At 36.3% G+C, this 22,684-nt stretch overlaps 1 protein-coding gene across 1 annotated transcript in view; it reads left to right on the top strand.

Annotated features, from left to right (window-relative positions):
- THSD7A (thrombospondin type 1 domain containing 7A) overlaps positions 1–22,297 on the top strand; it is a 194,794-nt gene extending 172,497 nt beyond the window's left edge. The window contains exons 20-28 of the mRNA XM_071735333.1: positions 2,679–2,796; positions 5,507–5,652; positions 6,191–6,365; positions 8,682–8,855; positions 9,995–10,090; positions 12,825–12,907; positions 13,242–13,452; positions 16,878–16,965; positions 18,496–22,297. Coding sequence (XP_071591434.1) covers positions 2,679–2,796; positions 5,507–5,652; positions 6,191–6,365; positions 8,682–8,855; positions 9,995–10,090; positions 12,825–12,907; positions 13,242–13,452; positions 16,878–16,965; positions 18,496–18,580 — 1,176 coding nt within the window. The 3' untranslated portion in view covers positions 18,581–22,297. The remainder of the gene's footprint in view (positions 1–2,678; positions 2,797–5,506; positions 5,653–6,190; positions 6,366–8,681; positions 8,856–9,994; positions 10,091–12,824; positions 12,908–13,241; positions 13,453–16,877; positions 16,966–18,495) is intronic.
- The last annotated feature ends 387 nt before the right edge of the window (positions 22,298–22,684 follow it).

The following is a 22,684-nucleotide window of genomic DNA, read 5'->3' as shown; positions in this document are numbered from 1 at the left end:
TCACCCTCTCCAGGTACAAGCGTTGGCATAGTTCAATACTAACATTTCTTCCAAGCCCCCGTGTTCTGGTTTCCTAATGTGCCCATATGATCTTGTGTTTGCTGTGGTCAATCAGCTAAAGAAGCTAACCAGTCATCCTGATTACTGCCAGGATAAATCAATTTATAGAGCTTATTTCCAGGTCCTTGTTATGTTAACATAGTTCCTCCAAACTCTCAAGGCACAGTAATACTGGATTACTTGGTCTCTAACTCTATAAAATTAGCACATCACAAATACTCAGCTTAACTTTTCCTTAATTATTTGAAAATGAAATCACCCAAAGCAGTCCTGGCCATATCCATATTTATGGGCTTATTTGTATTTATTTACCTTCAACTAAAGATCAGAAAGCAGCAGTTTTGTCTGCACTAGAAAGCAAATTTTTCTGCTTAAATAGTCTGCTTGTCAGATTACATGATTAACCTCCAACAGAGGTTAATCTGCAGTGCCAAACATTCCTATAAACAAGTTCAGATACTTTTTGTGGATCTCAGGATTTACAGAGCATGGGGGTCTGGCAGCCTGCTGCCCCTGCTGTGTGCAACCAGGAGTACAGGGTGCTCAGCGGTAGCTTTCAGTGTAAATCCTCCAGTACTTGCTATTCTTGAAGCAAACACCACAATTCATTCAGAACAGAAGCTTTCAGGTAAGGGAGCTATAGAACAGTTTTCCAAAAGTTTTCTAAGCTCTTCAAGGAGAATTGTGGCTTGTGAACTGAAGGAAACAGAGGGATGATAAAATGCTATGTGATTAATATCGAACCGCAGTCTGTCAATTGTTCCCCAAATCTGTCACAGCAGCACTTCAATATACAAGACCTGCAAATGGCAGATCACTATAGATAATCTGGTCTTCAGCTTTCTCCTCTTTTAATATTTCTCCTGGACGTTTGCTTTTCTAGCTGCCAAAGTCCACCAGAGAAGGCCAGTTTTGAAAGAAAGCAGTCCTGTTTCTATGACTGGCAGGTATTGATTCAGCAGGTCTTAAAGCCTTAGCTCACAAGATTTGACCCAAAGACAGACCTCAAAGATAGTTCTTTAGTTTTCTAATTATCCAGATCTGATACTATCCAAAGTTTTCAGGTGTTGCCTTTTTGCACTAGCTGTATAATCAAGGTTATACTGTACCACAGAGAAAAGCCAAGAACTCATTCTTTGATGTATTAAGGAGAACAGAGGTCTTAAACCTCATTTGTCTCAATAAATGGTATTGCAAAAGCAAATTTAAGACCTAGTGAGTCTAGCAGGGTGAGACATTTTCAGTACTTATGGTAGTTTATTTATGGAGGATGTGTCAATGTTGTGCCTAATTATTGCCCTATGTTTGCATTTAGTAGGAAATAGTGCTTTTATTTCCTTTTTAAAGTCTCAACTGATGGGTTTTATGTCATTAACCTTTCCATTCATTAAAATTAATAGGTTTGAAATGTCTAGTTTGCTCTTTTTTTCCTAGAGTATGTAGGGATTTTATCTACTTACAGATATCCACAACTCCTGGGATTCCAAGAGGCCTCGATGATGATCAGGGTTCACTGGTGAGGGCCAAAGAAGTGTAGTAGAGTCTTTTATGATGGGAAGCAGCAGATCTGTTAATGTTGGCAGGATTGATGTTTTGGTTTGGTTTGATTTTTTTCACATTTCATATCATGCCTGCTATAATTGAGCTATCCTTTTAACTCATTCCAAGGCTGTGCAGGCAGAAGGGATTATTATCATCATGCTAATATTTATGCCATCGTAGAATCATGATAGATTCATAGAATGGTTTAAGTTGGAAGGGACCTGATTGATCATCTGCTCCAACTAGACAATATCTCTCAACTAGAAAAGGTTGTTCAAAGTCTCATCCAACCTGGCCTTGAACACTTCCAGGGAGGAGCCATCCAAAACTTCCCTGGGCAGTATATTCCAGATTCTTACCATCCTTGTACTGAAGAATTTCTTCTTAAGATCTAGTTTAAACTTAGTCTCCTTCAACTTGAAAACATTTCCCCTTGTCCTGTTGCTGGACACTCTTGTGAAAAGTCGCTCTCCAGACTTCCTGGAGGTTCCCTTTAGATACTGGAAGGCAGCTATAAGGTCCCCTTGGAGTCTTCTCCAGACTGAACAATCCCAGCTCCTTCAGTCCATCCTGGTAGCAGAGGTGCTCCAGCCCCTGGAGCATTCTTCTGACAAACTGACTACCCAATGCATGTTCATCCTTCTCCTTCCATTGGTTTTTGAACCAATGGAATTGGTTCCTAGCATCCCTTGAATTCAAATTGTTGATAGTACTGAAGGTTTTATATTCTTTTTTCAAAATACTTCATTAATACTTTGTAAATTATTTTTTCCTTTATATATTGTATAAAGGAATAGTGTAGAGAGAAAGTCCTCCATTTATAGGCTGGGATTTTTTTAAAAAAATAGTTGAAAATCCTTTTTAAGCATTTATTTTAAAATCATTATATGTATTGGGACTGTCTTGTCTTGAAGTGAGATTTTTTAAGTGTCCTATTTTCTATACTTTTTGTTCAGTAATGACTTTATACTTGTTTAAAGCTTTAGTTGTCCCAGATTCACTGTGTCCAAATGCATAGCCTGTACCAGTGACATAGACTGAGTGTTATGTGCTGACCATTGAATATTCTCTTTTAGCTTGGTTTGGAGAAGACATGGCAAATGAATATGTCCTGTGTGGTGGAATGTCCTGTGAACTGTCAGCTCTCTGACTGGTCCCCTTGGTCTGAGTGCTCTCAAACATGTGGCCTTACAGGTCAGTGTATACCTTGGGCATATTTTGAAGACTGCAGAGGTTTTTTTAAATTTAATTTTTAAAATATCTCTTTTCACAGAACTAGTAACTGTAGTTAGCTATGGAAAGTTACGGAGATCTAAATCAACCTTACTAATGGAAATAAGAAACTTTAATGAGTCTATGCTCACTGTAGATAATTATAGTGAGATAATTCTCACTATATGAGAATTTAACACAGAATAGTATCCAACTCTGGGAAGAAAGTGAGCTCTGATGAATGATACATTGAGATAAAAGTAAACACTGATGTGAATATTTTTAGGGTATGGGAAAAGGAAGATGAGGGAAGGATTTCCTATGAAGTTTTGATAGTGGTGAGTTTAGAACAACTAAGCTTGTAGAAAAGTGATTAAAATGAACAAATTCACTAGCCACAGAATTCCATACTTTTAAACACAAAACAAGGGGACAGGTTCCTTTCACTGTGATCATATTAAAGTGTTTTTTCAAAAATGTTGCTAAGCACTAACTTGCTGTTTAATTGGTTCTTCAAAATCAAATCAAGGCTCAGTCTTGTTATGGAAGAATTCTTGTTATTTGTTTTACTGATGTGTCTCAGGGTAAAGGCCTGAAAGCACCATTTTGCCAGGTAATTGGGGTGTGCAGACTACTAAAAGAGGACAGGAGCCCATCTATGAAGCCTCTTCATTCTGTGATCATGTCTGGAGTATCTCACTACAGATGTTGGATGGTTAGCAGTGTGTGGAAACCAGTTTCATCTGCTGATATTAAATCTTTCTTGTATTTTCTTGGGAGCACACCACAGGGAAAAGATCTAGGCAGAACCATCTGAAATCTCTGGCTACCTTATGGTCCCAACAGAAAGACCCATGGTGGTTTTAGTAACAACAGTTAAAAATTTGACATTGCAGTATCTAATAATATAGTGATGTTTCAGTTCTTGAAAATACCTCTCAAAATATGACTCTACACTCAAATAATCAATACTTCTTTGTTAAAAACAACCCCTATAGAATGTGTATTGAACTAACAGCTCTATTTGAGGCTTAAATATGTTGCCGGATTTTTCTTTACATGCTTCTAATTATATACAAGACTTGGACAATTCACCTGATATTTTTCTGAATGAGAATCATGTCTACTATGCTTTTCAAAATGTGGAGTTAGTCAATATATGAAATCCCTAGAAGTGAGAATATTCATTTTAATAATTTAAAATGGCTCTTAAATTTTCAGGGTTTTTAACAGACGTTGGCAACCTCACGTTAAAGTCTTGAAGCTGTAATTTTCCTTTAGCCAGGGAGTTGGAAGTAACTGCTATTTTTTCAATTAGAAAAAATCATCTAATAAACCCAGTGACTGCAAAGCTGAATCACCATTGTGCACCCATGCAAAAGTCGAGGAAAAATTCTGTATGTAAGAATTCTGCTCAGTGCTGCTGTTTGTAGTTGGGTTTTTTTTCTCCAATTCTTTTCAAGAAAGTCTTTTTTTCTGATGTGACATCTCAGTTGGAGCAGCTGTGAATCCAAGAATGATGAGGCTCCAAGATGTTTCCTTGGCAAACATATTTCTAGCTGGATGAAGTGAACACGGCTGTCTGGGAGACTGATAGAGTTCTGCTGCCATATCTTGGCTTGCAGAGCTTGCTCTCAGCAAAAGCTTTGTGCCATGCTCATTAGGTAGCTCAATTCCAAATGCACCAGATTGAAATGTGAAATTAAAGATGAATTGGCTTGGCCAGCTAACACGGGGTGCTATGTATGTATCTATGTATTGCCTTAGTTTATTATAAGCCTCCCTCATTATACATATTTAAATTTATACATCTTATTTCAGACCTGGTTTGTATGTTTATCTATATATAAATTAAAATACCATAGCCTTGCTGGTTTTTGGAAACGTTTGCAAGGTGCCAGTTCTGGAGCAGCCAGTTTACCACTTATTTCCTGCACAAAAAAATAATTTTGGTTATATGACTTCTCAGTAATGGAAGCTAATGGTATAATGTTCACTGCAAGATGAAAGAGGCAAGAATTGCCTAAAGGACAAAAATGTTTTCCTCTTTCTGTTTATATAAATCTCTCAGTGATGCTGGGTAGCATGCTACTTATGGTTGAAGAGAAGATTAATATTGGATAAACTAACTGTGCTTTAATTTTCTTTGGGTCTGAGTTAGGAATCCTCCAGAACCTGCAAACTCTTCATGTCACATTATCCAGACAGTGAGCAAAAGGTGCAAGCTGTTCTGGGTTGTAGGAGTCAGACAGTCATGGAACACATGATTCTGTACTAAGTCAGGGAAGAACAGAACATATTGGTTTCTCTAGCAGCAAACTACTGATGAGGAGCCAGAATCTCCACTGAAATACCTCAAACATGTTGCTGCATTCAGAAAGAGTATTTCACCCATGCTTCTGAACTGTGAAATTGCTGCTTTTGTTTCCTGTTACAGAAGCAATCTGAATTCCTAGTCAGACATCCTCCTGCACTTCTTGCAGTACAAATGATACAATATGAGGTGTCTGACTTGTGTGCCATATGGATTTATATCTTCCCAGAGCCAACAGATCTGCTTTGCAATACAGTTTTTCATATGTGGAAAAAATTAATTTATTCAAAATTAATGCTTTTCACAAAAAATAGAAGTGTTTTGAGGTATAACTCTAACCACTCTGCTGTTAGTTATATTGCTGTTTCTCATTTACAGGTAAAATGATCAGAAGGAGGACCATAAATCAGCCATTTCAGGGTGATGGGAGACCTTGTCCCTCTCAGATGGAACAATTCAAACCCTGCCCAGTAAAACCTTGTTATCGATGGCAATATGGTCAATGGTCTCCATGCAAAGTAGAGGTAGAAGCCATATGAGTCTTTTGAAGTTATGCAGCTTGTATATTTAGGCGTATTTGTGGTATTACACAGCAGTGTAAGCAATTTATTTCCACCTCTTTTACCCCAGAAAAAACAAAAGAAGTATTCCTAAAGTGCCTATATGCCAACAGATACAACAATGTACAACAGATATTCAAAGTATAAATGTAAATTTTGGTACCTCAGCAGCAACTTTGTTAATAATTGAAATCCTAATATAAAAGAGTATCTGTGGAAATAGACTGGCATCTTAAAAGAGAGCTTGAGATACTGCTGTGCTTGCAACTCAAAGGCATAATTATTTCTATACTTTCAGAAACATTGGTAGCAGCCATCAGAGTAAATTTGTTGGTTTGTTTGTTTGTTTCAAAAGTAAAGAACAAAGTATTTATTTTTCCCCCTATTGGAACGAATAAATTTTTTTAAGAAAAAACCAGTACTAGTCAGAGTGACATGTATCCCAGATCTAGTCTTTTAGCACTTTCTTCTGTCCAGCATCCATGTGTTTCTCCTTCCCCAGGATGCTCAATGTGGAGAGGGAATGCGAGTGAGGAATATTTCCTGTGTGGTTTTTGATGGATCCATTGAAGATGCTGGCAAAGTAGTAGATGATGAATTCTGTGGAGAAATAGAGCCCATTATAGATGGCAATAAGAAGATGATACTTGAGGAAACCTGCACTGTCCCTTGTCCAGGTAACAATGCTATTCAAATAGATGTTGCATCTCAAGATTGGTTGGGTATTGTTGCAGTTATCAGTGCCTAGCATTAGCCACAGGCACTTAAATCTTTTTGATATTCTGTACTTATTGGTTTCATGCATCAAATGACTAAGGTAGTGGCTTATTAGGCAGTCTTTTTTGTTCTTGTTGTTGTTTAAAGGGGCTATTCCACATGAAACTGTACTATGGACTCTCAGAAAATGTGAGTTTTTTCTAGCTGTGTAGGTCACTGGATGTGACACGCACTGTCATTGCCCTTGTAGATTGAACCCAAAGGAACTGTTATAAATGATCAGGTCCATGACCCTGGTACTGAGAAGGATTAAGAGCCTATAACAGCTGTTTAATTTCCAGTAAAGCCTCTCCACTTCATTTCAAATGCTTATTTGTTGAATTTGAAGTACACTGCTGTTGTTCAGATGAATCATTAGTGATGTATTTTCAGAAATAGTAATTAACTCCTTCAGTTTTAATGAAGCTATCATTCCATACCAATATTCTAGTTTTGGTCTCTCACAACTCTCTTCTTTCTCAGATTTTTTTTTCTAGTTCATTTCAGATTGGACTTAAGGTAGAGTTGCCTCAATAAATAGAAAATACTCAAAGCCAGAGAGGCTTTCATCACTGCTTCGTGCACAGCATTCCAATTGCATGATTGTCACATATTTTCACTTGTTAAATGAAAATTGGGAGAATAAAATATTATATTTATGGTTTCTTGTTAGTCAAATATACATATATATATAAATACAGCTGCTTACTGTTTGGTTTTAAAATTTTCCTGGGCAGGAACCTGTTGTTCAACAATCTTGCAAGAATAACTGCCCTATGGGGATGTGCTAATGATACTCTCCAACTAATGTTTCCAAAAACCACTACTTGTTTTCCTATTATGTATACATCAGTTCTTCAATTATTCATTTCTTCGCTTGCTTTCCTAACCTAACATTCCTTCATTAATCAGGCATCTGGTCAACACAATACTGATTATATCTGTCATCAGTTTAATGCAAGGTAACATAAATTTTTAATAGCGCTTTCACTGAAATAATGAGAACTAAGAGGTTTATGAGTCTGTGCACAGACTGGTCCCATTTTCTACTGCAATTTTAACAAAATGGTCTCTTTGTGTTGTGCCTCAGATCTTCCTTAAACGTTCTTTAGCAAATCATGCTAATTAGTGGCATCGGTATAATTTTATTTTTCAGTTTTGCACTACAAGATAATATTCTACAAACCTCTATTATCTTAACATAAAATAGCCAGAGTAGACTTTTCAATCACCTTCCTGTTTCCCTTTCTTGCAAAGAATGTTTCGACAGAATCTTCTGTTGTCTGTCATCAATTCTGCCTGAGCATAAGCAACAATTAGCCTTTTTAAAACTATACAATGTTTTCTCTAAGACCAAACAATATTTTGAATTTAGCAGAAAGCATACAGTGTGCAATGCTCTAAATTTACAAAAATCCAAACGTGGAATGGAGTGTTACTCAGAAATTCAGAATGAGAGTGATCTTATGGGAATGCTGGGGGAAACTGCTCTGCTTTAGAACAAATAGGTTTTTTTATAATCTTTTTATTACCTTTCTCTGCACAGCATTCAGAGGGTGTAAAACTATTATCTCCCCTGCAGTATGTCACATTTTAAAAAAAGGAATGAAAAGAACTATAAAGTGGGAAAAGCAAGAAACTGTATTTTAATCCATTTCTGGAGCCTCCAGTACAAGAAGGACATGGAACTGTTGGAGCAATTCCAGAGGAGGGCCACAAAGATGATCAGAGGACCAGAGCACTTCTCCTGAGACAACAGGCTGAGCAAGTTGGAGTTGTTCAGCTTAGAGAAGAGAAGGCTCTGGAGAGATTTTATTGCAGCCTTCCAGTGCCTGAAGGAGGAAAGTGCCTAGAGGAAAGCTGGGGAGAGACTTTCTATAACAGCATGTAGTGGTGAGACAAGGGGTAATGGCTTTAAATTGGAAGAGGGTAGATTTAGGTTAGACATTAAGAAGAAAATCTTCACTGTGAGGGTGCTGAGACACTGGAACAGGTTGCCCAGAGAGGTGGTGGATACCCCATCCCTGAAGTGCTCAAAATCAGGCTGGATGGGACTTTGAGCAGCCTCGTCCAGTGGGAGGTGTCCCTGCCCATGCAGGCAAGATGGCTTTAGGTGATCTTGAATGCTTCTTCCAACCCAAACCATTCTACAATTCTATGAATATTTTCTAAGACATTTGGTGCAAAAACTATTCAGATATGATGATCATTCATCCTATGAAATTGCTGTTTGACAGGGGATTGTTACTTGAGAGAGTGGTCAGAATGGAGCCTTTGCCAGCTAACCTGTGTTAATGGTGAGGATCTTGGCTTTGGAGGGATACAAGTCCGATCTCGGGCAGTGATCATTCAGGATTTAGAGAATCAACATCTCTGTCCAGAACAGGCTTTGGAAACAAGACCATGCAATGGTAAGCTCCAAAATACACGTAAGTCCACTTCCTGTAAGAAAAATAAAAACACAGAACAGTAGTTTTGTTTGCTTTCGATTCTGGAATCATATATTTAGGCAGATATATATTTGACACACACAGAGGCCATGTGCTTTAATTTTCAAGATATCAACTATAAACAGAAAAAACTTTCAAATGCTAACTATTGTATGTTACCCCACTATAAACACAATCTTTGGACAAATTAGGACCCTCTTCTAATAATGGTGTTTGTTTTCATGATATGAGAAAAACTAGTTGCCTTATCTACTTAATAACATTAATAAAAATAAATATTTACATTTTGATGTATTACCAAACTCAGATTTCTCTCTAGCTTTTGAATAGTTTTAGTCACATGACAATGCCATTAAAAAGCCTCGGTTGTGCTTACTGCTGGTACTGGTCAAAGTATTTAAGAAAAGTCACTTCCTGTACAGACATTTCTTGTCCATTCCAGACAGATCAGGAAAAAAGTAATTTTATACTCATTAATCAGGCATCTGGTCAACACAATACTGATTATATCTGTCATCAGTTTAATGCAAGGTAACATGAATTTTTAATAGCTCTTTCACTGAAATAATGAGAACTAAGAACTTCCTTTATATTTATAAGGAAGTTAAGGTAGAGAAGAATACCATGATTTGTCCCAGGCTATGAGAGAGGTACAACAAAACTGAGACATAAAGCCAGGTGCTGCCCAGGCCACTTCATCAAGCAGGGGAGCATTGACTGAAGCTCACCAGTACCAGGAAAGGAACCTGAATTTTGCACGAGAGATGGTACACAAATGTTAGAAGGCTATTGGAAACATCTGTTTGCCATTAACTACATTAGGCTTACTCCATACTCAGTGTGTACAACCACTACAGTTTGTGTTCAGGACACATCTGGTCTATTCTGCATGGATCCAGTAAGTGCAGGGGACCCTGGGGCTTCCATGGGTGCAGTGCATCCTTCTAAGCTTCTGGGTAAAGGAGGAAGGGACCTACTTAGCCTTAAAAGCCATTTAACTTAACTTAATGAGTATGCTGTTACGGTGATTGTGGCTGTCACTAGTGGTAGCCTAAAATCTTGTCATCAAATTTCTTGAAAAGTGAATGTTCTCTGTGTAGATGGCCAGTGCTATGAATACAAGTGGATGGCCAGCCCATGGAAGGGATCTTCTCGAACCGTGTGGTGCCAAAGGTCAGATGGTTTAAATGTCACAGGTAATTACTCTTTCTATATACACACCAAAGCATGGAGAACAGGTGGATCATGTCTTTTCCCAGCAAAAAGAAATCTCTTTAAAAAAATTTAGTCAAAAACATTTGTTCCTGGTGTATCGATCAACATGCTGTTGTCTTGATTCATCATGGGTTTACATACTAGAGATATAATTTATTTTCCAGTGTTATGCAGAATGTTAAAGCTAAATGTAAATATAAATATTATCTTCTGATGTGGACCTGGAATGATTTATATGTTTGATGGGTTTTTGACATAGAAATCTTTACATTTCCAAATTTAGGGTTTCAGATTTCAAGTCCTACCAAAACCAGAATTTTTATGTATTAAAGTTCATTTCAGTGTCTACAAAAAGGCAGAGGGAGATTCAAATCTTGATAATATCATGCATACATCATATATCTCCTTAAAATTATAAAATATTTACTTAATAAATGTCCTAATATAAATTCACTTCTTTACTTCAATGGCAGAAGCCTATAGCAAGATGCTTCACTGGACAGCTACTAGATGAGTTTAAGTTTTGCAAATGAATTAGTGAATTCTGAATGACTGAGGCCTCCAAAATCAAGAAAATCTTCTCCTATAGATCTATTTATATCAATTTATTTATCACAATTAGGGATTCACATAAGCAATGAGAGTTTGTTTTATATATAATATTAGCCCAGATGATAGTAAAAGAATACCAGATGTTAAGCACATCCTCAATGCCACCCACTGTCAGGTTGGTCACTGGAAGGGAGCTCTAAGTCATGGACTGCCCATACATAATGATGAAATCCACCATTACTATCTGTTGTAACAACAGAAATAAAATATATGTATTATTTTTATAAGGCTTTGAAATAGTATTTAGTAGCCCAAAGTGTCTTGCAAATGTCACCTTGTGCTGTAAGAATATTAAAATTCATCATATTCATAAAGAATGCAATAGGGCATTATTTATGCATGTTGATTTGTTTCTAGCCTAGCTAAGATGCTTGCATCATAAGTAAAACTCTTAAGAATTTATGTGTGATAGTAGTTATTAAGGTCCTTCAGGATTTCAAAACAAGCATCATCTTGGTGATTATGCCTCTCAGATGTTGAAATCAGCATGTATTAATAAATCACAGTCAGTACCATGAACATAATTGTGTTTTTTTCCTGATGTGACTGAATACCACCATGTGATAAATTCCAGGAAGTACAAGTGTGGTGTTAGCAGTTTTACAGGATGGGTTCTCCTAGATGTTCTCATACCTATACTGTATCTCCTTTTTTAGATTTGTTTGTACATGGTTTTAAAGCTATGGTAACTTTCTGATTTGTGAAGGAAGACTAGTGGAAAACTCCAAACCTGATAGATGCACATACATGATTGATTTAAATTTGTCTTGATCCAGAGTCATCCCATGTCTTGATTATTGTGTTTCTTTGCTACCTTATTGCTGCACATTTGGCTCTAACATGGTGTATTTTAATTCAGGCATTACTGAATTTTTATTATCAATCCTGTGGGTATTTTAAGGCCCTTATTAATTTACTTACTTGTGTGATATTATCATGCTGAATAGTTCTTTTTCACTTGAAGGTGTTGTTTCCCATGGGCGATGAAGCAACTCTTTCCTTCTTCAGCTTCCTTGGATGACATATTTTATCACATGTATTCTCACAGGCATGTGATTTGTATGCTAGGATGTACAAGTTTCCTTTCTGGGGGTGGGGAAAACTTATGGCAACCAGCAGGGTTTTCTTTGTTCATCAGCCATCCTGTTAACACTTGGATCTATGTAACCACATCTAACTGCATCTGCTATGGTCATGACCAAACTCAGCTATCAGGTTTTCATCATCATATCACATCAGTATAAAAATGTTATTAATTTGGGAGATGCAAGATTAGTCAACCTATAGCAGTACAAATTTTAAACTGCATGATATATGTATCTATTCTGTAACATTGGAGGAAGCACAGGTACTTCAAATGGATTCTACATGTATTTTAAATTCATTCTTACTGAGGTGATAGTGAAAGCCTGATTGTGTGTGTTGGTCCATAACAATAACTGCACTATACATAAAGCTGTAGCAATGAGAAGTAGGGCTGTATAAAAAGGAAAGATTGAAACCTACTCACTATATCATGACTATATCATCACTGTCATAGCATTCAGTACATGCTTTACTGATAGTACTTCTTTGCTTCTGAAAAATCTGTCTTTAAGAGTAGCACATAAGAGGCAAAGCTATAGCATTTGTAAAGCCAACTACTGAGGAGCAACAGAAAACAGGTATCCATTCATAAACTGGATGCATAGTCAGTTTGACGGAAAAGACACAAATTAGAAATAGGCTTTTTATTTTCTTTCAGGCCACAGGTTTTATGTACGTCCCACGTACCCAAAACTCTCTTCTCTCACACACAGCAAAACATTTACGTTGTCTTTTGAGCAGTCCACCAAAGGAACAAAGGGAAGAACAAAAGATTTACTTGCCAAAGATTAGTTTTCTAAAGTGCACATGATTACAAACACATGTGCAGTATCCTTATCTACTTATAAGAAAAAAAGTTGAAACCAATTACCCTATATCTGGGAATAAGAAAAGGACTCTTAAATTCAATTTAACAATAAAATCATAATCCAGGACATACTGTAGGAAGTAATGACATCAGTAATTTCATGAGTGGCAAGATATTACCATGTCAAAATATGATTTTCTGTCCTACAGGGGGCTGTTTAGTGATGCGCCAACCAGATGCTGACAGGTCATGTAACCCACCCTGCAGTCAACCCCATGCTTACTGCAGTGAGGTATGTGCTACTGCATTGGAGCATAAAACACCCCTGTGAGGGCTTCCCACACATCTCAGAATTACAAAGATTATGCCAACAAAAAGTATTTTCAGCAATTTTGCTGATCATTAATTTGTTAAAATCTACTTCAGCCAATTTTCTATTTTTCAGTTAAACTTCGAATGAACTGCTGATTTGGTACAAATATGCAGAAGTGTATATGAAAAGGTCCTCTCCAGGCTAGCACACATCAGAGCACTCTACTCTTCCACTCATCCATGTTGTTATCCTTTATGCCTTACAGAAAACTGTGTTTTTCTGCTACACAGTGTAAAACACTTGTTCCCCACAGACTAGAACGTGCGGTTGTGAAGACGGATACACTGAAGTGATGTCCTCCGATGGCACACTCGAGCAGTGCACTCTTATCCCAGTGGTGGTGATCCCCACCCTGGAGGACAAAAAGGGAGATGTGAAAACCAGTCGAGCTGTGAACCCCACCCAGCCCTCCACTAACCAGTCAGGACGAGGAAGGACTTGGTTTCTACAGCCTTTTGGGCCAGGTGAAGTCATGCAATGAGCAGTTCTTAATGCTGAGTACTGCTGCAGGGTCTGGCATTTACTTTTTTGTGATGCCAAGGAGGAAAAAAACAAAGCCCTTAGATGTTCATTTAATAGGAAAGGCATCTGCCCTGACTGAAAACAGTGGAAGAGACAAGCAAACCCCTAGCCTCATAAGCTACTTCATCAGGATATACAATAAAATCTTGTATTTCGGAAGATTACTTTTTATCCCTTCTACCTGTTAAAATTCACAGAAGCTGTTTGAAATGTGACTTTAGAAGGGAGGTGGCTGCAAATTTGTAAACCAGGTTATTAGATTATGCTGTCTCAACCAATAATTCTGCTGACAGAGAAGTGAAATGGTAGCACTGAATACTACAGAGGGTAAAGGCTGCTTAAAATTTGCAGTTGTAGCATAAATTGTAGGAAAATGATCAGTATAGATATGCTAATGCCTCTCTGCCACATCCATATTTAAACTAATTAATGTTAGACATAAGCTAACCTTATAACTGATATTTAGCACAGACGTGCTCTATGTCTCTATGGGTAGTATTTTCTTTTGTGAGAGACCACGTTATTTAGAGCTGGCTGAGGCCTTATGTGACAGAGTTGCAAAAAATTGAAAGACAGTTGTCCCATCAAAAATAATTTATATAGTAAATCCATGTCATCTGATTTTAGTAAATATTTCCTGATACTAGTAAGTATTGAGGTAAAAATTTTTAAGTAATAAATTACTTTAACATAAAGAGGTAAGATGTGTGTCCAAAATGTTAGTTATATTAAGAGAGCATTGGTTATCTTCTTAAGTGTCATTTAAATCACATAGAGTTAAATTTTTGAACACCCTTCTATCTTAGAGTGTGAATTTCTTTCTAAATCTTTAATGAGTATTTTTTAACCTGGAAATTGAAAACATATCTTTACATGCATAATACATAAAATGTTGCAAATTGAGAACTACACTAATACTTCTTGTAAGTAGATTAAATCATGTTTGGGTTAGAAATACTTATGTTAGATCCCATTAGGCCTACTAGTCTTTACTGTTATTTGTATTGTCATACTATATTTGATACCTACAATAAAATAATCTTTACTCCAATTAGTTAATACTTTAATCTACAATAAAAATAAAAATAAAAATTAAAAAAAGAAAAATAAGCTTTTCTGGTCCTCCTTTGAAAAATGACATCTTTATTGATAATCATCAATTATCTCTAACTCATTTTAGCTAACTCCACCTGAAAATGCCAAAGGAGGGATTATAGCAGCCAGAGTGTCCAAATTAAGCAAATGTCATATAGTTAACTTCAACTATTTAGGTGCATGCATGCTCACGTGAGCTCAGACATGGTTTTTTGGAGTGAGGAACTGTTGAGAAATTTCATGAAAAGTCACCAGTTTTCCAGTAATTCAAGATAAGAAGGAAACATGGCTCAGCTCATAATAAACCAATCGTATTCAATAGAGCATATACTTTATTCAGGAGAGGTATGAGCAAATATGGGAGAAAGCAAACATTTTGCACTTCAGGTGAGATTTATACTTTTCAATACTAGGACTGGGTAATACTGGAAAAGTTTTGATTTACTGTAGCTTGATTATTCCTTTCCTCACCACTTCTAAGTCTGGATATAAAATATTTCCTTAACTTTCATCAAAAGATTATATTGCAGTTCCAGAAGGGAAGGTGTTTAAGCCATCCTCTTTGGGTGACTATACTGTACTGTATGCAAATCAGATGCATTTGAGATGCCAGTTCCCTTATACACATAGAAATAATCTGCCCAGGGGAATTCAGAAAGCCTAAATTAGATGCCTGTAGATACATAAAATAAATTACCTCATCAGAGTTCCCTGCTTTGACAAAAATAAAGAAATCCATACCCAAGGTAATGCCAGTCTTTTTTTCCATATTGATAATACTATTTTAAAACAAGAAAACCCAAAATAACCCATATCCCCTTATAAATACTGATGGAAATAAACCAAGGAGAGAAGAAACTCACCTGCTTAGCAGTCCTGAAGTCTGAATTCCTCTCATTTGTTTTATAGTATCATTAATTTTGCCAGGCCAAGTCTACTGTTCAACCCATCTATAATGGATCAGTTATTTCAGATATATCAGTTATCATCAACTAAAATGTTTCATTGATGTAATGAAACTAAAAAGTTTTTATATTAGTTAGTCTTGAACAACTTGTCCACATGACTACAAGATTTTGTGTTGCTAGAGAAAAGAAAGCCTGAATTTAACTGCACAGTGATGGGGAGCTCCTGGGAATCTGAGCAAAGCCAGTCTGACTTAATTTGTGTTATTGTTATGTTGTAGAAACATCATCTGCACTGATTGATTTGTGTTCTACAGAGGTAATAAGTATTGGATCAGAAAAATTTTAGCTGTGTTTGCTTACACTGAAAATATACAATAAAAATATTCCCCCTTGTAAATGAAATAATTCAGCTTTTGTAATGAAATTTTTATTGTCAAGGAGGTGCATGAAGGCTAGCTAACCTCCTGTGTAAAAATTATTTTTTAAAAGTTATTTAGAAATTTGCAAAATCAGTCAGCAAAAAGTAGTGAGTCAAACAGCATGAACTGACCTTAGGTTGTGACATGCTCATTTGAGATTCAGAGAAGAACCCCCACAGACAGAGAAAGTCACACCATTTTTCTTGGGAGAAGTGGGTATATCTAGGATCAAGGCATGCAGAAGCACAGGAGAAATTATGTCCAGCCTGCAGAGAAATTATGTCCAAAATACAAACTTCACAGACTGTACATAAATACAGTCTTTATTAACAATGGACAGTTGTTCTATATCAACAAAACTTCTATTTGATAGGGGAAGAAATTGACAAAACTTGCTTTATGCAGTAGTGAAAGTTGTGCATGTGCAGTTAAGGTATGGATAAGGCAAAACACGCCAAAGGTATAAATAAATAATAAATAAAATAAATATATAAATTATATATATACACATATATATGATATAAATAAAATAAATAAATAATAAATAAAAATCAATAGGAAGAAGAAGTAAAATAAGAGGCAGTTTGATTTACCAGAGCTAGAATGCAAAGTGATGCTAACAGCATGAATGAGTCTAGGGCTGCTGAGCTGCCCTGCAGTCATGCTGATCATGCTGAGGGATGGCCCAGGTTTTGGACTTCTGGGGGTCTTGCTTACTGCCTCTGCCCCACATCTCAGCTCCATTTGGATTATCCAGACTCATCTGAAAAGCAGAACATAAGTGCACAGAGAAGCTTGGTTGTCTAATAGTCTTTACTCCTATTAAGCTGTGATTGGTAGTTAAGTGATTTATTTTACATTATAAAAGTATTTTTATGCTATATCAGAACTAATACCTCAACAAGACTAACTCAAACACTACTGACTAACATTCATTCCTTTTAGATGGGAGGCTGAAGACCTGGGTTTATGGTGTAGCTGCTGGTGCATTTGTTTTACTCATCTTTATTGTTTCTATGATCTATCTAGCCTGGTGAGTTCTTTAATTATTTACAAACAAGCAGTCCCACACAGACTGGAATGCAAGCATTTACATATGCCACTGTAGAAACTGCAGGCACTTCTGTGAGCTGCAGTCTTTCGTTTTCCTTATCCCTTTGCCCAAGATCAGATCACTGAACTCTGGCTGTAGTCTAGATGGTGGCTAAACACATGCTCCCTGGAATTTAGAACTTGTAAATATGGGGTAGCTCAGTGTATAGTTTAGTTTTGCTCAATATATCTCTGTTAAAAGTATGTCCATGGTAATTTCATTTGTGTCTGCATCACAAAATGCTTAAAGAAAGAGCAAGAAGGAAATCTGGTAACCAAGCAAGTCTCATTTGATAGTCAGCAAGATATAGACTCAACCAAAAAAAGTCAGAAAACTTTCTTGTATGTTTTTGATACTTGAAAAATTATTTCCTTGACAAATATTAGTGTATGGTTTTGCAAGAACAAGTTACCTTTGAGAATGCCCTTCATGAAGTTTTTGAGGTTCTGTTTGGAATTTCTGATCCAGTGACTGTTCAGGTGAGGGAAGTGTGGTCATAGACATCAGGCTTTTGGTTGAACTGCAGCAGTAGGCATTTGAGGGCTTCTGGATTTGTTTGGCTTTTAGTAAACCTTCCCCAAAATCTTGCTTGTGTCTCAGTAAGGAACAAAATATCTTCTTTTTTGAGGAAAATTAAGTCCATTAGTTTACAGCTCCACTGCAGTTTCTTTGAAGAGGAATCTGTGGTCACTGCAAGCCATTATAACCACTTGTTTAGTAACAAAGAATTAGATTTGGGTACCTTAAGGAGCCATAGCTAAGATTTTGGAGAAGACTGAGGATGCACAGTCCTGATTTAAAGAAATGCTCACGTTACACCCTAATAAGATGATAAGTGCTAAAGCATGAAGAAACATACATTTTTATTTGGCTTGGCAGTTTTTTAAAACTATAGAAAATGGACTGGAAATACCACTTGATTGCAATCTAACTCAAGGCTAAAATAGGGAATGGTTATGGCTAACGAGACAATCCCTGCTATTTATGACTTGTTTGATTATAACATCTAGAATTAACTATAGTCATTCCAGAAGGTATAATGGGACAAAATTTAATCAAAAGATAGAACTTTCCAATGGAAACCCTGGATGTCCCAAGAGAGGTTCTGATTTGAGTCATATAACTTCAAAGAACCTGATTTCAGCTTTGATACGTGACCAAATATTGCACTGAAGGCTCTGGGTTCTTCCCAAAAGGGACTGACCTTGCAGGATTACCTCCTGAGAATTTCATCAAGTCACATCAGTGCTGCACTAGCCTTTTTCTGAACAATTGAACTGTGAAATAGATCTTGCTTTCGGTTGATGCAGAGAGTATTACAGAACCAGGTGAAGGTTTTAGGATTAAAGCTTTAACAAATAAGCAACTAAATAGAGTATCTTAAAACACTCTCTTAGATTTAAGACTGAAATCCATCTTTGCTATGTTATTAGTTTCTTGTTCTATTTACAAATTATCTTATTGTTTCAGCAAAAAGCCAAAGAAGCCCCAGAGAAGGCAGAACAACCGACTGAAACCTTTAACCTTGGCTTATGATGGAGATGCAGATATGTAAAATGTAACTTCTCATGATGAAAAATGAAGTCTAAATTTATGGATTGAAATCAGAAGGTATCCAAAGCCACAGGGATTTTCTATGGAGTGGATTAAGTGTTTTGACTTTTTCTTTTTTTGTAACTGCACCATAGGTAAAGAAGGATGGATTTCATAATGCCTACGAATACTCAAGGTATTATTGCTTTACTTTAGACCATCAACACTGAGAAAGCTGGCAGAATCATGCTGATAGACACCGCAGTTGGAGATTTGTGGTCTTTCCTCAGTCCTGCAAACTATAAGCACCACTTCTGTCTCCAGAATACTGTAGCTGACATAGTATTAACAGTTGGAAGCCCCTGCAACCTTAACCAAGTATAATCAGTACGCATGAAGAGTTCGTACCAAGCTGTCTATGACTCTTTATATTCAAGCATAACATATATACTCGGTTGAACCATACATGTTACTCTATCAGATTATATACTTGTTAAAGAGCATTTTAGTGCTTAGTACAATTTTAATGTTTAACTGGGACTAACCCACTGAGCAAGTTCAACAGTTTGGCAGTTGATGATAGCTTGTGTTAACCTGCATTTCAGAGGGCGATGACTCACTTGCGAAATTCTGTCCTGTTATCACTCCAAAGTATAAAGGCCTCGTATGTACATCCAGAAATCTCATCCTTGTATGTACATTCTCAGATTCAGTATTTTCTAGTGGTTGCTGTCTGGAAGAAGAATACCAGTTGTAAATGTTACAATACGTTTCTACTTTCTCTAACTCAAACTGTTGCCTGCATCTTTTTTGCTATATGTAAGGCAAATTTTTGCACTATATTAGTGCAGCATGAAATGCACTTAACTAGTATTGCCATAGAAACTGCCTCTTTTCAGAAAGGATGATGATGTATCTTGTACAAGGAGTGTCAAGTAGACAGGTCTTGAATCCTGAAGAGAGAAGCATTTGGTTTGGACTGCGAGTGGATGGAATCAGCTAACAACGTTTACTGTACGCACCATTCCTCGTCACAGCAGCCATCTATAGTCTATGTCGTGGCAGTAAAACAAGTGTCTAGGTTCTTGCCCACCTACCTATACTGTTATTGATTGTTCTTCTGGTTTCTAATTGTACTTTGAAGGCTGTTTATGGCTAGATTTTTTATATTTGTTAACTTTGTTAGAAAAACAAAAAAGAAAAAGAAAAGTGGTTGCCCTGTAATCTTGAGTGGTATACTTACTGTCTAAAAAGGTATTTGGTTTGTTTGTTCAACTGAATAAAATGGGTTTGGCTTTTTTTCCCCCTTCCACTGGTGAGAATATTTTCACTGTTGCTGACAGTGCAATACTCAGAGCCCTTTTGTCTTTTCTAATTAGGATAATTGGATAGAATATTTTAATTATTCAGTTAAACTCTTGAGTGTACTGGCAAGTAAACAAGAAGATCAATAGTCCTGCTATTTTAATACTCACAACTTTTTTAAAAACTCTGACAGTATAAAAACTCACTGTTAACCTCTTCCATGCTTGTGGCTTTTTGGTGTTATGCTTCTGACATGAAGCTCATTGACTTGCCACTGTATCTACAGGCCTGTTACAGACGTGATTCGTGACCTGAGAAGGGTTATTCTCATCACATGGCTTCTGTGTGTAGTCTGAACATATAAGTGACTGTGCCACTACTAAGCAATACAAAACTTTATCAGGCAACCTCTCAAAAATAATTGTTATATAAAGTTCAAAATTATGTCCTCAGGTCTTTTTTATAACCTAAACCATTTCTGCCTACTCATCACACTATTTACTCAAGAAAGACCAGTTTTTGCACACTGAATAAAACTGTAGCTTCACAAACTTTGGCCCAGATGTACTGAAGTCAGTGACAAGACTCTCGTGGGCATCAATTGCTAACATCAATCCTTATGTCCTACTTTTGTTCCATGCAGAATAATTCTTGGAACCCACATACATCTTGTGCAATGTCCTACTTTAACTTAGCTAACATATATTACCAATCTGCATCAAGAAAATTATCTTCCTGCCACTGCATAAGTATTACCCAAATGGGAATGGTGAGCAGAGACCAACCATAGTAACAATCTTTTGTACAATTTTTCCTTCTCATCTTATACCTTGATCCAGCCACAGCTGGTGAAGTGCCACAGCCCCCAGCCATAGCAGTGTTTCATTTGTATATATGTTGCAGGACTGGGGGCTTCAGTGTTACATCTCTTGGTGAAGATCCACTGGAAAAAAACTAAACAAATCTTGATGAATTTAATTACTTCATGACTCTTGAGTAGAAAACAAGAAAAAACTAGTTGATTCCTGTTTTGTCAGACATACAAAAGATGATGTGAAAAATTTATAATGGTAACTGTCATGTGGAGACACAAAGTTTAATGCTTTCTGTACCTTTAAAAGTTTGATTCTGTGCTGTCAAATAGTATTGGACCAATAGAGAATTGAGGGAACAGGGTTTCTTTCATTGGCAATGAGTCATCTTTAGTTGTTATACTGACTGATCTCAGCAGGAGCTGTTGCCTAGTTCTTGCCTTGAAGATTTTTATGTCCTAAATCTAAGAATTCAATAACTTGAAATTAAAGGTATGCCATCTCCTTTTTCTCACTATACAGAACAAATGAACAAAGAAAGAGAAGTGTTTTTTTAAGTAAGTTTGGCCTTTGAAATCCATGCAAGTATTTTAGTATGCATTACATTTTATATCTAGTCAGTGAATCTTGCTGGTGCACATCTGCATCATATTAGTGCTGCATTTGAAATCTAGAGTGCATTTGTATTTTGGGGTTTTTTATGAATACAGTGCACCGAAATTTGAAGCCAGAAAGGCTTCCCTCATTATCAAGAAGAAAAAATATTAGGCTATAAGGAGGGCTGAAATTGTATGTAAAGATTAAAGTTGCAAAGGTGATTAAGCCCTTCAGCTTTGTAAGAGAAGAAAATAATAAATGAATTATCAGTTTAGGATGAAAAGCAATTTGCTTTAAAAATCAGAGTGCTTCTATAAATCCAGTGCCTAAAGCAGCCACTACCGTAGGTTGTTAGTTTGTGAAAGTAACATTTCCAGTGATCAAATAAATCATTTGGAAAATAGCAAAGTAGACATTTTCCTGTTGATGTGGTGGTTTGTATTTTCCTTTTTAAATCTGTAGTTTCTAGATTACTGTGTCTGCTTGAGTCCTGGAGCAGTTCCTTTCTGAAGCTTTGTTTGCATTTGGTAAAAAGCATCAATTCTGAAATTCTCTTTCTCCTGCCAAAATGTAATAAGGTTTCTTTCCCAACATTTCAATCCGAAGAGACCAACTTAAAAACTCTGTGTATAAATCACTGTAAAATATACCTTGAATGAAATGGAAATTTGTCTTTTTACCTTTATGTAAATTGTGCTCACCCAAAGTTAAGAATTTAATTTGCCTAACTTATTTTACTTGAATATTTATTTTGTAGAAAAAGGAGGCAGCTGTCTGAGGAATGTTTACCTTTTTGTTAATGTTGATTTGTAAATTGTGTTATGCGTTTTTATTTTTGAAATTATGTATATTTCTTTCTTAATGCACAAAATGTTTACGTACAACTACTGCAGATTTGTGTATATTGTCGCTAAGCTTTATTCAGTTAATACAGATGACATGAAAATGTAACAAGCCTTACATTTTCATCTGGGTTATTTTTCATAACTGATGTATTGCTGACAATAAATATAAACACAAAATCATTTCATGTCGTTTTTTAACAATTGTAGTATACTTCTCTGGGATAGAGCAACAATAAAAGCCAGATCCCAAAAACATGGCAACCTATTAAGGAGTCTCTTTTTGGAAGAAATTAGCAAATATACCCTTGTTAAAGTTAGTTTTTATGTTTAAAAAGAAAAGAAAAAAAACTTTCTAATGTTTAAATAACTATCAAAGCCCACTACTGCAGTCCTTGTGGACACAATCTAACAATGCACATTTTCTTTGTAAAAAAAATAAAAAAAAAAAAATCAATTGAATTTTAAATTTTCTTCATTAATTGAAGAAATTAATTGAATTCGTTTTTAGGTAAGGAAGAACAACCTATTTGTGGAGAATAAGGAGTGGATCAAGTTCTCACTAAAAGA

Source organism: Heliangelus exortis, chromosome 2 (assembly GCF_036169615.1).
Source record: "Heliangelus exortis chromosome 2, bHelExo1.hap1, whole genome shotgun sequence".
Lineage (NCBI taxonomy): Eukaryota > Metazoa > Chordata > Aves > Apodiformes > Trochilidae > Heliangelus > Heliangelus exortis.
Note: the sequence above shows the minus strand (reverse complement) of the source record. Positions and strands in the feature narration are given on the sequence as shown.